Source organism: Myotis nattereri, assembly GCF_964212035.1.
Source record: "Myotis nattereri genome assembly, chromosome: 6".
NCBI classification, from domain to species: domain Eukaryota; kingdom Metazoa; phylum Chordata; class Mammalia; order Chiroptera; family Vespertilionidae; genus Myotis; species Myotis nattereri.
In genome coordinates this window covers 83,921,641-83,938,660 of record NC_138081.1, presented here as the reverse complement: position 1 = coordinate 83,938,660, position 17,020 = coordinate 83,921,641, and the positions used below count along the sequence as shown (strand labels likewise).

Sequence of the window (17,020 nt, the reverse complement as noted above, 5' to 3'; positions counted from 1 at the left end):
ATTTCCACCAGGAGCAGTAATCGTTCGGTATTGTAAATCCTCCCTCCCTCTGCTCTCCCACGGTGTTTGTCTTGGTGCAACCCAGTTCAGGGCCGGCTTGAGCCAGGTCGGGCATTTATTTGGCCTGAGCACGCGCCCTGAGCCAGGAGGGGGCGCCGTCCGCCCAGTGCTCCGCGTGGCCGGCAGGTGGCGCCCTCGGCGGGCTTTTCCCCAGCGCGGTCGAGGCCAGGTGGACTGCAAGGGGCGGAGGTAACGAGAGGCGGCCGGCGGTGGCTGCCCGAGGCTCCTCTCCCCCCGCACGCAGAGCTCGCGACTGGGTGCAGCGAGAAGGCGCCCTGGGCCGGACCAGCTGCGCTCTGGACTCGGCCGCCGTCTGGATCTCCGCGAGCAGGTCCCCGCCGCGCTCAGCCCGAGCTCGGCCACCATGGAGGCGCAGGCACAAGGTGAGTGGTCGCCGATCGCCCCAGGGCCAGCTCCCTGGCGCGCAGAGAGGCGCTGCTCCTGCATCCCCAACTTCTCGGACAGAGCGGGCCGGTGTTAGCCTCACGGGTCCCCACTCTGCTCCCACCCGCGTCCGCGGGATGATTCCTGCTCCCCAAACTCAGGCTGTGCTGTGGGGCCGGGGCGGGTGAAGAAGACGGTAAGTGGAGAGGTTCCTCCTTAGGTGATGCGCCCACGGCATGTTCTCGCCCCTTTCCCCAGCCGGTCGTCCGGCTTCCTGCACCTCGCGAGGACCCCAGGACCTGTTGGACGGGGTCGCGGATCCTCGTTTCTTTCCCTTTTCCGCGGGGAGTGGGGAGGGAGCGCGATGTCCGCGCCTTGGGCTCGCGTCCTGCGTGCAACTCCCAAATTCGGGGCTGAGCGCGGGGAGCGCCGAGGTGGGGGCTCCGCGGAGACCCTGGTCCCCGGACACGCTGGCCTCTCGGGGACCGGCCTTCCCAGACGAGGAGAGCGTTGCCCGCCCGCTGATCTGCAGCCGGACCGACAGGTGCGCCCTGGTTTCCGGCGATTGGGGAGCTCCCTCTGCCTCCCCAGGCGCGCGGGGCCCCGCCGGTCTGGTCGCCCAGATCCCCACTCCTGGGGCCGCGGACTGGAGGAACCCGCGACGGCTTCACGAGGGGGCATCCTTATGTCTGGGGTCACACTCGGACCGGGCTTGGGAAGCCCGATGGACTCATGCAGAACGGGAGTAAACGGCTGGAAAGGAGCAGAGGCGGAGGATGTGGAACAAGGGGCTGGGAGGAAGAACGCTGATTCTGGCGTCTGTCTGTCTTGGGAGCAGCGCCAGGAAGGGCTGCGTTGAGGTCAGCTTTCTGCAGCCTTTAGAACAACCATCGCGCCTTTCTTCTTCACCACCGTGTAGGGAATTCAGTGATGGCTTTTAAGATAAATAAAGAGGAGCTTCGTGACCCTGTGCACTCGGCCTCTAGGGGCAGAAGTGTCCCGAATGAGAGCGGTTTGGCGGCACCGGGGCCAGGAGTCATCCCCACGGGTTTGCTGCCAGGATTACAATGGTCTGACAGCGAGAACCATTCTTGTTTGTTCCGTCAGCCAAGTTCCTGTCCATAAAACTGCCCATTATCTAAATAAGAAAGGAGAATTCACCCCCCTACCCCCATCCCGCCCGAGGCTGGGCAAATTCAAAACCAGAGGTCTGCTCGGAGGCTTTCCCTCCCGAATGGAAGCAGGTGGGAACTTTCCAACCTGACCTGCGGATGAGGATTATTTGGAGAGTTTTAAATACCGGCCCTGGCGAGCCCCAGACCAATCAAACCGGCCTCTCTGGGGCTGGCCGTGGGTATGTCTGAAGGCTTCCCGGATCCTGCTATTACTCGGCGAGCTGGACCAAAGCTAACCCCGAAGGCGCGTGGAGCTGCAGGCCGGACCCGCGGGCCCCTGGTCTGCTGTACCGGAGAGATCTGCTTAACAGACATGCCGGTGCTTTTCTGCGCCCAGCACCGTGCAGGAGAAGCAGCCACAGGTGTGATTGCTGCTTCCTGAAGTCTACAGCAGAGGAAGAGGCAGACATTGCTCTGAGAGTTAGTTGGTAAATGTGCAATTGCAGCTTCGTTTATGACGTGGAAAGAGGGAGCGCCGGAAAGACTTTAGGCCTGGCAGGTGCTAACCAAAACAGTGAAGTTCCTTTACTGTGCCCGTTTCTGGTCTTTGTGCTTCGCATGTGTTGGCTCATTTCTTCTCACAGTAGTCCCAGGAGGTAGGCAGTGTTCTCATGCCCCTTCCACAGAAACGGAGACGCACAGGATGGAAATTCCCTGTAAACCAAGTAGGCAACGAGGGGCAGAGGAAGCTCAGTGTCCCTTCCTGCTCAAAGCCACCACCTTTAGAGGAAAGATAAAACCTCAGCCCCCTACTCTCCTGCCCTCTCTGCCACTCTCCCCCTTCCCCGCATGAGGGGGTGGGACCTGGGTGGGTGGGGAGGACAAGTTAGAAAGGCAAATGCAGTATGCCTAGGGACACTTGTAGTAGGGTGATGGTCAGCCACGGAGAGAACAGTGAACAGATTTAAAAAACATTTAGGAAAAAAATAAAAATAACTTGGATTAATATGAAGGAGGGTGGTGTCAAGGCTGACCCCAACTTTATTTTTAAAAAAAATGTTTTATTGAGTTTTAGAGAGAGAGAGAGAGAAAGGGAGAGGGATAGAGAGAGAGAAACATCTATGAGAGATCAGCTGTCTCCTGCCTGCCCCCTACTGGACATGAAGCCGAAACCCTGCCGAGAATTGAACCGGGGTGACCTCTTGGTTCATAGGTCAACGCTCAACCACTGAACCACACCAGCCGGGCCCCCATGTTATACTTTTACAACCAGATGAATATTTACCTCTTAAATCCTTATTTTCCCAGTACTTCACATTTTTCATTTTAAGCCCCCTCCCCACCTTTTAAAGTTCTTTAAGAAGAAAACTATTCACAAAGCATTTATAGTGTATATTAAAGAGAAAATCTTCTTTCCACTTGGCATATTTTTCTGGCTCAGTGAAGTTAACTCTTAGATTCTAAGAGAGTCCTTTGTGCAGGTTTGTGGCATCAGCACAATGTTGGTTAGAATTACCCAGGGTGAGGATGGCTTATCTTTCTGCCTCTTGATCTGGAGAGAACAGAGATGAGTGAGGTTACGTAGGCAGCTGCTGATGCGATGCCCCCTGTACCTTCCCGGAGACCAACCGGATGCTGTGGGCATCATTTGCACGTGTAGTTCAATGAAGACAGCAGCCAGTCCCAGAAACTGCTCCATAAGTGAACTTCTGCACTTAACTTTGTAAAAGAAAAGATCACTTCTGGTAAAACAAGGACACATTCTGGGAAGTTGGTAGAACAAAAACATGCAGAAGGGGGCTTATGAGCAACACGATGCTGTGAGGTGGGGCTGGAGAACAGTGTGGAATGGGGGCCCCCAGGATGCGAGCATTCCCAGTTGCTTTCCTGGCACTAGAGAATGTTGCTTTAATATAATGATGTATTGGACAGGAAATTTGGTTAGGAATGTAGCATTTTCCTGAAACATATGGTAGTGCTTTAAAATGAAAAGTTCCTGATCTTTTAAAACTATCTCCCAATATTTCATTTTTTCTAGGAAATAACATTGCTTTTTGTCCTTCCCAGTGTCTTTAATGTTGAAAGAAAAATCTTCTTTCCACTTAACCCTGGTATATATTCAGATTAATAGCTGTGTTAGTTTCTTCTGACTGCTGTAACAAATTACTACACCGCTGGTGGCTTACCACAACAGAAATTTATTCTCTCACAGTTCTGGAGCCGGAATTCCGAAATTACTCTCACTGGACCCAAATCAGGGTACCAGCAGGGCGTCCCTTCCCTGGATGCTCTAAGAAAGAATTTGTTTCTTGCAGCTTCTGGTGGCTGTCGGCTGCTTTCATTGGCTGCATCACCTCAGTATCTGCCTCCGTATCCATTGCCTTCTCTGCTGTCTGTTTCAGATTTCCCTCGGCCTCCAGTTTCTAAGGACACTTGTGATTTCATTTAGAGTCCACCTGGATAATCGAAGGCCATCTTCCCATCTCCAGATCCTCAACTTAATCACACGCACAAAGACCCTTTTCTTACATAAGGTGGTATTGTTAGGTCCCAGAGATCAGGGCCTGATATACTTGGGGGCTGTTGTTCAGTCTGCTACAGTAACTACTTTTTAGATTCACACATGCTAGTCTCAGGGTCCTCAGAAATCCATGAATGACATACAGTAATACGTGTCCGATTAATCCTGCCTGATTGCAAATTCCATTAAAGTGAAAATGTCATGCATACCTTACATTATGCTTTGCTCACAGGACATTGACTTAGCCTCATCTTGTTCCAGGAAGAACTTACGGCAGTTTATACAGAAATATGAAACACAGCAAGATAATGTAAATTAGAAATACAAGAAATAAAGTAAATGAGGATAAGGACAGCAAGTGAAGCAAGGAATGAAGCTCTAGTAAAACAAATGCAATTCTCTCCTTTTTGTTAATATTACATAGAAAACAAATTCTTGCTTTGTGAAAAAAAAATTTTTTTTTTGTTTCAAAACAATAAACTAATCCTTCCTTCCCCTGCTGAATAGCAACAGGCAAAATCTCTTATAGTGTAGGATTCAGACTATTCCCCACAAAATAATTCTTCTGCAAATTTCAGTTAATGTAATTATAAACCTTCAACAATGGGATCTAGGTGTTACACATTTTGATTTATGATTTTTACATCATAAATCAGAGCCACCTCCTATTGTTTTATTTTCCTGTTAAATAGAAGTTTTAAAGTAGTAGTGATGCATACATAAGATGAAGTCAGTCATTTGCCACACATCCTATTGTGCAATTAAAATTCTTGTAAATCCGATCATACAAATGATAGATATTATAGTATATGGGAATCTATTTTGAATTGGCTTCCCTAATATACACCTTGTTTGCTTGATACTCTTGGTGGGCAGAATCTGAAAAGTTGCTTTATAAGATTGATAAGCAAGAGGGTTCTTTTTTTGTGGAGTAGGATAAGGTTTGGTACTTGGTAAGCAAAAGTAAATAATAAATGAATACTTCCTTAAGTATTGATTAGTCAAATAAATATATCAACAACTACATCGATAGTCATATCGATGACTATAGTAATAGCAAAGATTCGACAAGCACTGAATGTTGAGAGACAGAGGGACAGTGTTTAAGATTCCAGAACCAGGCAAACTGCCTGGATTTTAATCCTGCCGATGTCACCATTAATATGACCCTGAACAAGTTACTTCATTTCTCTGGGCCTTGGTTTTTCCATATGCAAAGTGAGGGTAATAATAGTGTTTACATCATAGGATTGTAATGAGGGTTTAACAAGTGAATACAATCAATGTTCTTAAAACAGTGCTCAGCACAGGGTAAGTACTATATAAATGCTTGCTGTTGCTTTGAGTAGTACATGCCAAGAACTTCACATGCATTATCTTATTGAATCCTTATGCGAACATTTTGGAATAGATACCATTACTTTTAACTCATTTATAGACAGGGAAATGGGAGGTCAGAACAATTAAGTGAGGCCTTGCCGGTGTGGCTCAGTGGTTGAGCATTGACCTATGAACTAAAAGGTCATGGTTCCATTCTCAGTTGGGGCACATTCTCTGTTGTGGGCTTGATCCCCAGTGTGGGCGTGTAGGAGGCAGCCGATCAATGTTTCCCTCTCATCATTGATGTTTCTATCTCTCTCTCTCCCTCTCCCTTCTTCTCTCTGAAATCGATAAAAAATATATATATTAAAACTTTTTTTTTTTAAATCATGCTATTTAGCCTGGCCGGTGTGGCTCAGTGGTTGAGTGTCGACCTATGAACCAGAAGGTCAAGATTCCATTCCAGGTCAGGGCACATGCTCAGATTATGTCTCAATCCCCAGTAGGGGGCATGCAGGAGGCAGCCAATCAATGATTCTGTCTCATCATTGATGTTTCTATCTCTCTCTCCCTCTCCCTTCCACTCTGAAATCATTAAAAAAATGTATATATATTTTTAAAAATCATGTTACTTAATAAATACAACAAAGTCATGAGGAAGGTCATGGTATTCTCATCTTAGATGAGGAAACTGAATGATAGTAGTTACAGAACTTTCTCCAACGTGTACAGCCTGCACATGTTGGACCCCGGATTGGGAATCAGTGAGCAGCTGTTATTTCTGGTATCTTGCAGCTGGGATGCAGTGTATTGCAGTGCAGCCTTGCTGACAGAATGCAAAGCCATGGAGAAAGGGCTGTGCTCTGAGGGCAGGAGTTTGAAGATCCTGGTGTCAGTTGCTTAGCAGCATGCTTAAGACTTCTGAGTATCCCGAAAAGCTTCTAGTGACAAATTTAGATTTCTGCTCTTGCTATTTTAGATGTTCTTAAAAAATAAGACACAAATAAAAACTTTTAATATGTATGTGTCTATGTCCCTTTACTCTGCTTTATTTTTCTTCATAGGACTTTGTCACTTTATATTATGAATAATTATTTGTTTTCTTTTTCTCCCAAGGAGCATGTAAGCTCCTTGAGGGCAGGGACTTGGACTGTTTTCTTTATTGCCATATCCCCAGGGTCTAGAAGTGACTGGCTCATGGAAAGCATCTGTCCATGCTTGTGGGGAAATGATGACTGGCAGAATAAATAGTATTGAGTAGATATATCATATATGACCATGGAGTAGGAGTATGTCAACGTAAAGATAGAACTAAGTACTAAGTTGCTCTTATTAAGAAAAGGAATGAGGGGGATATGAAGAGGGTAAGGGGAAAATATGGGAAGTGAGAGGAAAGCCACAAAGACAGTCCTGGAGAGAGAAGAAATAGAATGGAAGAGAGAATGAGATGCCGGGAGGCGGAGGAGAGAAACAGGACAAGAGACGCTTCTAATGATGTGTTCCCAAGAAATACTATAAAGCACTTCTCAGTGTCCCTTGTAGCATCTGTAATAAATTCTGCAATGCATGTTCAAAATGCTTGTGTAAATAAACTTTTGATGTGGGACAGCTCAAGAGAAAAGTGGTGACTGGATAGCTGATGTATATTTTACAAACAAAGAACTGGGTGTTCAGCTTCTCCCCATCTCCATTAAGCAAATATTGAGCGAATGCTTTGACTGTCAGTGTGAGATGCGCAAATACCCATGTGCTTTGAGTGCCTGTTTTTCTCTCCGTCCTGGTGCGAGGTTCCGAAGGGGCGGAGGACGGATGAGAAGGAGAGAGCTGCAGCCACTGCCACGGGGAATGGTTCGCCTGGGCAGCGAGTTTGCAGGCAGTTGAAAACCTTGGGTCAGCAACGCCTGTTCAATTAGTATTTTTTAAAATATATTTTTACTGATTTTAGAGAGGAAGGGAGAAGGAGAGAGAGAGAGAAACATCAATGATGAGAGAGAATCATTAATCGCCTGCCTCCTGCACGCCCCTCACTGGGGATCAGGTCACAACCCAGGCATGTGCCCTGAATAAGAATCGAACCATGACCTCCCGGTTCATTGGTCGACACTCAACCACTGGGCCACCCCAGCTTGGCTTGTTCAAATTATTTTAACTGGACAGATGAAAGTCTCATTTGAAGTAATAGAGGTTACAATCATTTGGTGGCATTTTCTTCTGTAATACACATGTGGCTTGCTCTGATTGGCTACTTTATTGCCATTTACGAGAAACTATGTCCATATTCTTGTGTTGCTTAAAAACGTTATTCAATATGCTGCAAGTGGTTATTGAACTAAACCTGAAAACACTTATTTCCTTCCCTGAATGTGCTACCTCCCCCACGTTCTCACTGATGGCCTGCTAGGGTTTGAAATATTGATGAGGATGGATCCATTCACCTCGGTAGTTCACTGACCTTTTAATGAAGAGGATTTTTAGCTTTGTTGAGAATTTAGGGCAGAGGAAATCTTTTGCAGAAATAGCAGATTATATGGCTATTCTTTCAGTTTTGTGGAACTCAACTTGGATTCTGAAACATGATATTTGAGTCATCACTAGCCTTACACTAATAAATTAGCATAAGCTTATTTTTAAGTAAACTTCCGAGGTTATTGTGTAATTTATAAAGCAGATTCTTCCTGTAAAAGCTATGTAAATAGATGGTATAATAATTTCTTTAATCAGTTTTTTGTTTAGGTCCTAAGTAAATACTATCATTGTGCTATGAAACTATCTCTGACATCCTAGCAGACCTGGTAAAGGCTGCTACTCATACATGAGTGTTTTGAGCGATGACATATATTCATCAACACGTTGGGGAAATGCTCTCTTGACCAGACTTGATGGCTGGCCCACCATTGGACATGTTCTCTCACTCCCCCTTTTCCAAGCCCACGTTCTGCTTTCCCACGTTTGCTCAGGCGTCCACCTCAAATGCTGTTTCCCCTCAGTTCAGCTTGTCAGATCCCACTAATGAGCTCCTGGTTTTCCCACGGGAAGTAATCCTCTCCGCTCAACTCCCACAGCACTACGGATCTGCCTTATGTCCTTAAGAAGTAGTCTTGTGATTTAGAGTTGGGAGGGACTTAATAAACGATCTCATACCATCTCCTCGTTGTGCAGAGGAAAGCACTGCATTCTCCGGGGATTTGCCTGGGCTGGTTTCTTCTGTGTGGGCAGTAGAACAGGAACTTGGTTTTCTGCCTTGCAGCCCTGTGCTCCCATCTGACACTTTCAGCTGGCAAACCTTATTCTCCTTATAAAATCACCAAAGGTAAATAATTACTTTGAGGGGAACTTGGAAGACTATGATATTTAAGTACTAAGATATCACTGACATACAAATTTAGCTGATATACTCAATTTTGTATTTAAGTACTTCAATTTTCTAATGGACTAGTCTTCCCAAGTACTTAGATCTAAAAAATTAAATCTATAGATATAGTAAATCTAACATTCTCTTAAATGTTGTGATATTACTTGCAAATTTAGTAGGATTTCCCCTTAAAGATCACATTTAAATCAATTACCAAGTTAAACTAAAATGGAAATTATAAGCCTGATAGTCTCTCAATAGACCAAATTCTCTCAAACATACTATAAAATGCCAAATATTCAGATGCCTTCCCACAAATATACTAATTCTGCACCTTTGGTTTTATTATTGTCTTCATTCAATTCTTCATTCAATAGTTACCTAAAATATCTAAGTGCTGGGCACTGTTCTATATTCCAGAAAAACACAAGCAACCAAGATGAACATTTCTGCCCTTGGGAAGTTCATATTCTAGGGAAGAGAAAAAGAGTAAATAATGTAGATTCATAAATGACGTCGTATACTAGATGTTGGTAAATGCTAAGGAGAACCATAAATTGAAGAAGGTTGAGAATGTGGGGGTAGGGGGAGTGGTGGTAGGTGATTCTGCACCTCTCTGAGATTCATACTCTGCACAGAGACTTGATCTGCACTTTTTTTCCAGCAGAGAGGCATGGCTTTATGAACACACCGGAGGCTGCACAAGTCCCAGAGATTTGGGTTAGGACTAGATTACCACTCTTGACCCTGGTGAATACTTTGAACTTATAATTGCCATGTCCACCACTCCATGACTTCTAAAGGGAAACCTGCAATCCCACATCACTTGGATGAATTTTGTATTTCTTTGGCTCTTACAAAATGGAAGCATTCTGTCCACCCAACCGTAAAGATCTTCGCGGGAACCCTGCATTCCTTCATATTCTTCAGACTATTCAATCTTAACAGACATAGCTGACTGAATTCCAGGCATCCCTCACGGTTTTATCTTGCAATTTGGACACAACTTCTCCAGTCACTTTCTTGGTCAACTTTAGTTCTCCAGGAGACAATGAAATTTAAGGGGAAAAACACGATGCCTTTTGCTCTGTTTAGCTTCTCGTTTATCACTGTATAGAGCAATGGGTACCCAAGTAGACCCTCAGTACAGGTCTAGGGTGGGATAGTGCAGCCCAAACACACAGGGTCATCCCACTCAGGCTCCTGATTGCAGGCAACTGCTCAGAGACCTGATCTCTCAAGTGTGAATAGAGGTTGCAGAAGTCCCCACATGCCTCAAAGCACTTCGTAAAGGAAGAACCACTGTGGGAATCCTAGTTTTCCTTAGTTGAAGGTTTACTTTAAAAATCGCTTAAAGCATTTCACAAGCGGGTCATTCTTTTCCCTTTCTATGCAGGATTTATGATAATGTGACTTGAACTACTGGTTTGTTTTTACAATGATGATCATTTCCTTGTACCTGGTATGTATTTAGCACACAAGTTCTTTTTCACAGGATAGCTTCGGTGTTGCAGAATGATCTTGAATTTCTTCCTTTTCACTCTGTGGTACTAACTATTCCTTCAGTTTACTTACTCAACACCAGTGATCTTTGTAGGAACCAAAATCTGAGAGGACAGCTCTTCTTTAAAGTGAGTCTTTTCTGCTCTCACGCACGGTGCCATTGTTGGAGCATTCTGAGAAAAATTCAGAGATGGTTTCAAGAGGGCTGTGTTGCTCTGGGGAGCAGCATCTTACAGTAATCTGGTTAAGGGGGGTGTTTGAAAGTCATTTCAACAAGGAAAGTCACTTTCTACCTGGAGTCTAAGATCACCTGCATCTTCCACGGGACAGAACTCTGATGCCATTTGACACGATGTGTCCATCATCTTTGGCCCATAGCTCTGGTTATTGCTGTTCTTCAGTTTGCACTCTGTAACAATGCCAAGACCAAAATTCAGGAAAGCTAGGATGTCTGAATATAACATCTCTTCAGGAAGACTTAGGAATAACCAAGAGAATTAAATAACATTTTTAGTCCTGGTACAACAAAGAACTAAGGTAGCTGGGGATTTCAGTGTTAGTGTCGAGGCAAACGAGCTATTTTACCTTATTAGTACATGCAGTCTGTTTTCTAGAGAGGCAACCAAACTGAGACTTAACTAGTGTCATGGGATTTAAATACCAGAGGATGAATAGCTAAAGAATTTGGGTGTTTCAACTGTGGAATCTCAGAGGGAAGGTGGGGGAGGGTGTGGTGGAAATAAGGGACGGAAGAGATCAACCAAAGGACTTGTATGCATATATGCATAACCCATGGACACAGACAATAGCGTGGTGGAGGCCTGGGGCATGGGGCTGGAGCAGGCTATAAGGGGTCAATGGGAGAAAAAAGGGGACATATGTAATACTTTCAACAATTAAGATTAAAAAAATACATAGGTGAACCTATTTTGTGCAATGTTGATGTCTTCTGTGAAGTGTAATCTAATGCTATTTCCTGGGGTAGCATGTGGGAACATTCACTACATGGTTAGTAGTAGGAGGAGTTTCCTTATCTAACTGAAATGTATAAAATAATTTGCCAAAAAAAGAAAAAAAGAATTTGGGTGTTTCATACTAGTAACTGAGGACAGACCTAGATAGAAGCATATGTTATTTTAAGATAATATTTATTTACTGACAAACATTTGGTGAACTCTTCTGTATGCTAGGCAATGTATAGATTCTGGGGCTACACTGATGAACTGAAACAGATGCTAAAATGTGTCGGCATAGATAATTAGGAACATCCAGGCCTTCTCAGTGTATCTTGGATGGTGTGAGCCATAGGTCTTTGGGCAGTTTCTCTCTTCTCCCACGTTGTCAAAGGCCAGGATTTCCCAGGAGAATTGGAGTTAGTCCATATTGGATGGTGTGCTGATTGTGGGGTTTACGGAGTCTCTGGGACATGAGGGAGATTCTTGGGCAGTTTTTCATTTGGAAAGTGGCTTTGTACAGCCTCCGTCCTGGTGGTGCCTGTCCAAATCCCCCCTTCTCAACAGTGCTTATGGACAGGGCTGCCCTGGGACACTTCTGGCTTCAGAAAGGCACTACTGTGCTCCTTCGCAGCTGTGCTTTATAGAAACCAGTTAAGCATAATGACTGAGAGTCCCCGGGAAGACAGGTAGGCATCGATGCTGAGTCACTGCCGGGAGCCTTTATTAAGCCAATATTTGTCAAAGCATGCTAGTTGGCTGGGCACTGAAAAAAAATCAATGTAAACAGCACTGTGCCTTCTCTAAGGCAAATGTACGAACATCAAAAGCACATAGAGCGCAGGGGAAGGAGGTAAACCCGAACAGCTGCACAGTGTTGTCACTGTTGATTACGTTTAAATACAAGCTACCTTTTTTCAGGAGTCGTGAGCTGAAGTCGTGAGCAAAGCACTGTAGGAGTTGCGTTTTTGGAGAGAGTGAGGTGGAGAGAAGAGGCTTCCTCTGTAATAGTCAGGAGATGAGTGTTGAGGGGGTGGTTTTTGAGAAGTGGTTGAAAGTGGAAGGGAGGGAACCTGCCATCTGGATGTGATGACATTCCAGGCCTTGGGCACAGCGTCTGAAAGTCCTCCTCTTGCTTTTGGAGTACATTAAGAGTAGAAAACATTCATTACCTTGGCTGAGAACAGCTGGGGGAGTCAGGATGTTAAGAGCACTGGCTTGGCTATCAGACATCATCATCCCTACAATTTCCTTACTCGGTACCCTGGACAACTGCTAAGGAGACATTGCCATACAGGGTCCCAGTTAAGCTCCCAAACACAACTATGTGGTAGGTGACAGTGTCTCTGTTTCATGATGAGTAAATGGAGGCCTAGATAATTTAAGTAGCTTGTGCACTGAGTACTCAAAAATCACTATGTGCATTGTATGTGTGTTTGTATATCACATATGAACACACACACACACACACACACACACACACTCTGTGGGGATTAAGAATGCAAGGAATGTTATTTTTGAAACTTTATACCAATCACTATATTATAAACAACGAGAGTAACCAAAAAGACAAATTCCCCCTTTTTGAGGAATTTTCAATAGGATCAGTCCTTATACAATAAATAGGAATGAAGGAAAAAAGGAATGGAAAGAGGGGTGAAGGCATATTTGGAAAGCGGCACTAAGGTGCAGGCAGAATCCTGGGGCATCCAGAAGGTCCAGGGCGGTAGTAATTGGGAATATGTAAGATAAGATCTACATAAAGATTTTTAATAGAGAAAAGGGAAGACATACTGAAAGGGAAACTTTGTCTAAAACCAAAAGTACGAAATTATTGTTGTCTGAGTAAAAGCTGTGAGTTCTATGGGGAGAAAGGGAGAGTATGACTTGGGGTCCAATTACAAAGGACAGAATCCACGCACCTATTGTAAACAGGAAGGCATCCAGAGCCATGTTAAGTGGCCACAGACTCACTGTATGGCTGAAGGGGTAGACTAGACTAAGCTTTCAGGAACAACTCTTACAACTACTCTCTAGAACTGGGGCACCCCGTTGCTGCTGCCATAGCTACTATTCAGAAGCATTTGGGATCAAGCCACCCCTTTGGGACCTGCCTTGTCACCAAGCTGTTGCGCCTGCGGTTGGCTGCAGAACTGTGCTACCCCTGCTCCTGTTTGCAGCAGCTCAATGAATGGGTCACACCATGAAGTTGCGGGGAGGAGTGGGGGGACATGGAGACCTCCCCCACAGAAAGCTGATGACTTCAAGTCTGTGCTTGGCTGCGGGAACAGCAGAGGTGGTTGAAGTGCAGCCTCCAGCTGCCACGGCTTCTGACTGACCTAACCTGTCTCATGAGCCTCTGGCTCTGAGGAGGCCAGTCTCTGGGGCTTGGCAGTGGAGGCAGACACAGGGGGAGACAATGTAGGAATAACAAACATATCTGGAAGGAAGAAATTGTTGGTGTTTCATTTGTATAAGACAGTAAACATTTGATTTGTGTCTGATTATTAGCATTAGGCATTTTGTTTTCAGAATATTACAATACACGTATTTGTGAAGAGAAGGCAACAGCTTATAGAATTGAAAAGAGTGGTAGAACTTTTAAATTAACAAGAAAAAAATAGGAATGAATAGAAATTCTACCAAGCCAGCAAAATAGTAAAGAGGAAAAAAAGGAGTAAACTAAATTATAAATATAAAATAAGTCAAATATACTATTGTTACATTAAAATATAAAAGGTGCAAATACCCTTACATAAAATGAGAGACTGCTGGCATGAAAATATAGATGAAAGTTGCTATAAGAAATATACTTAATTTTTTTGAGGTTGAGGGAACACAGAGACAGGCAAAACTACTCAAGGCAAAGAGCAAACAAAACATGAAGAACAATAATTAAATTAGTAAGAAAGCATAAAATTGTAGAAAAAAGCACAGTTTGTAAAGTCATAAAATTCTATGCCCAATTGGCATATCAGCTAGAAATGCATAATCAAAAGCTATCACAACTGCAGGGAGAACTGTTAATAATTGGTGTAATAAAATATACCAAGAATTTATATTGGTGTATTTTAATGAGTAAATTGTAGATAATAGGCAAAGACAGAAAGGCCTTGAACAATCCAATTAAATTGAATTAACAGGATATATTTTAAAACTTTATATAGAACTTAATGTTCTTACCCTAACTCCGTTGGTGCCATGAAGCACTTAGAAAAATTAATGAAATAATTGGTCCAAAGAATACCTTAAAACATTCAGAAGAGCTTTTATAGACCAAATTCTTTTATTATTGTGCAACATTAGAAATAAATATTAAAATATAACTGTAAATATTTAACAACTTAGAAATTAAGAAACATGGTTGGGTCAAATGTAAAAATGAAATTCTGAAATATCTAGAAAATAATGAAAGAGAGAACCTCCAAAATCTGAGACACAGAGTAGTTACAAATCATACAAGTTAAAATTAAGAAACTAGAAAAAAGTACACTAAAATAAGAATTTTAAAAGATGGAAGCAGAAATTAATAAAATCAGAAACAGCATCCAGAAAAGTAGCAGAAAGGATAAATTCAAAAGTTAATTTTAGAAAAGATACAAACCTCTTGTGAACCTATTTCCAGAAAAAAAGAGAACAAAGTTAGACATGAAAAAGGAAAGATAATTAAAACATTGAAGAAATTTTAGAAGTTGGAAAATACCATGTACAACTTTTTGGAAAATAAATTGTAGACATGGAGCAGGGATCTGCAGAAGTTTACTGTAAAGGACCATACAGTAAATATTTTAAGCTTTGCAGGTCAAATAGTCTGTGTCACACTCTATTCTGTCACCGAAGCTCAAAGGACCCATAAAAACAAATAGACATCAAAAAAACAAGTGGGCATGTCCATGATCCAGTAAAAGTTTATTTACAAAAACAGATGGGGCCAGATTTGGCCCGTAGGCCACATTTTCTGACCCCTGAACTAGAGAAAGCACAGCAAAATATAATCTACCAAAATTGATCCAAGAAGAATATAAAACTTCAATAGATGAATTAATCACTACAGTGGGGCCTTGACTTACGAGTTTAATTCGTTCCGTGGCAGAGCTCGTAATTCAAATTACTCCTATGTCAAATCAAAAAGTGAACGAGTGAGACACGTGATGCTGGGTTGATGTTGCGGCGTTCACTGTGATGTTCGCTGCACCAACTAGCGGTGGGGTATCTGAAGCTGGCTCGTAACCCGAATTTTAGCTCGCAACTCAAAGCAAAAAATCGGCCGAGAGACGGCTCGTATCTCGAAAAACTCATTAGTTGGGACACTCGTAAGTCAAAGCCCCACTGTATATTTAATGTAATTCCATTCAAAGTGCCAGCAAAGATATTTTGGAATTGGATAAAATGCATGCAGAGGACCTACAGAAGAATAAATGCGTGACACTAGACAAGGCATTGTGGGAAAGGATGACTTACAATGGTACCATTTGGCACATATATCTAGTATGAATTCTGAATTAAGAGCAGCAAGATACAGAGGAGTATATAAATATGCCATTTTTATCAAACAGTGGCAAAAAAGCATGTGTATATATAATCATGTATGTACACGTGCACACACACATTGCCAAAAAATAAGCAAAGTCTTGTGTTATCTTAACTCCAGAAACTGTCAAATGCACTTTTGTTTTTATACCTCCTTATGTTTTTAATGGTGTTGAAGAACAAAGGGTTTTAGCTGGGGGGTGGAGGGGGGAGGAAGGGGAACACTTCACATTTAAGATTATTGGAGACCTGGTTTTGGAGGTTTCTCGTGAGAAAGTGTCCAGGTTCTATGGCATCACCTATTGGATAAGCTGTCCCACAGTTATCCAAGCACATTGCTCATTTCACCGAGGCCTTCACAGCTGGTTAGGTTTCGGAACAAGCTGCCGTAGCTGGGAACACCAACGACCCCAGTGGAAACTCTCCCTCTCTCCTCTGTTTAAACAGCTGCATCATCAGCTTGTTATCCAGTGGAAAGGCACGTTTGCATTCCTCAGTGGATCTGTCTTCATGTGCTGTTGATTCTTCCTTCCACAGCTGTGTTCTGAGTTTAGCTAAAAGTGGCCTCATCCCATTTGTATATATGAAATAATGACTATAGCTGACACCAAAATTCATGAAACATTGCTTGCCCTTACTATGTGCATTTCTAATAATCTCTATTCTAGTTTGCTTTATTTTGTTTCATTAAAAATAAATGCTGGTCAGAGCCCATTAAGCTGACTTACTGACCCATTCAATGGGTAGTGATCTGCAGTTGAAAAAAATATCACATCAAAGGACTCCTATCAAAACTGCATGCATGGCATTCCACTGGGCTGGCAAGGTAGTTACTCAGGGAGGTCAAACCCAGACCTAGGCATGTTTTCTGTTCTTTAGTACATGCCGATAAGGCCAGCTCATGTGGAAGACATCCTGACAGCAGGTTCCTTAAGGTAGTTTCAAGTCGTAGGCAAAGCACGGTGATACTTTTAGAGAATCAGCTTACCAGTAAACTGGGGGCAAATACTTTTTTACTCTGTGGTTGATACCTTAGATAATGATTTTTTCCCAACAGTTGGGACTGTCATGAGTAGTCTGGTCATCTTGGTATAGATAGAAGGCATCTCAGTTGATTTCACCTCTGCCCTAAGCATTCTTGGATTATCTTCCCCACGTAGACTTGAAAATCATATATTCGTGTTGGAAAAAAAGAATTTCCATAGCAAACTAAAGAACAATGAAGTACACTCTTTTATAATAAGTACCCCAGTTGGGCAAACTGCTAAATTAATTCTTAAGA

General features: G+C 43.2%; 1 protein-coding gene across 4 annotated transcripts in view; it reads left to right on the top strand.

The window, feature by feature from the left end:
• Positions 1 to 207: 207 nt before the first annotated feature.
• TPD52L1 (TPD52 like 1) overlaps positions 208 to 17,020 on the top strand; it is a 64,654-nt gene continuing 47,841 nt past the window's right edge. For 2 of the 4 annotated variants that reach the window (XR_013996161.1, XM_081094298.1), the window contains exon 1: positions 208 to 443. Coding sequence is in view for 3 of the 4 variants with exons in the window: in XM_081094298.1 (XP_080950424.1) it covers positions 425 to 443 (19 nt within the window). In the remaining variant the exon portion in view is untranslated. The remainder of the gene's footprint in view (positions 444 to 17,020) is intronic. The other 2 variants (XM_081094297.1, XM_081094296.1) reach the window with 1 other exon arrangement.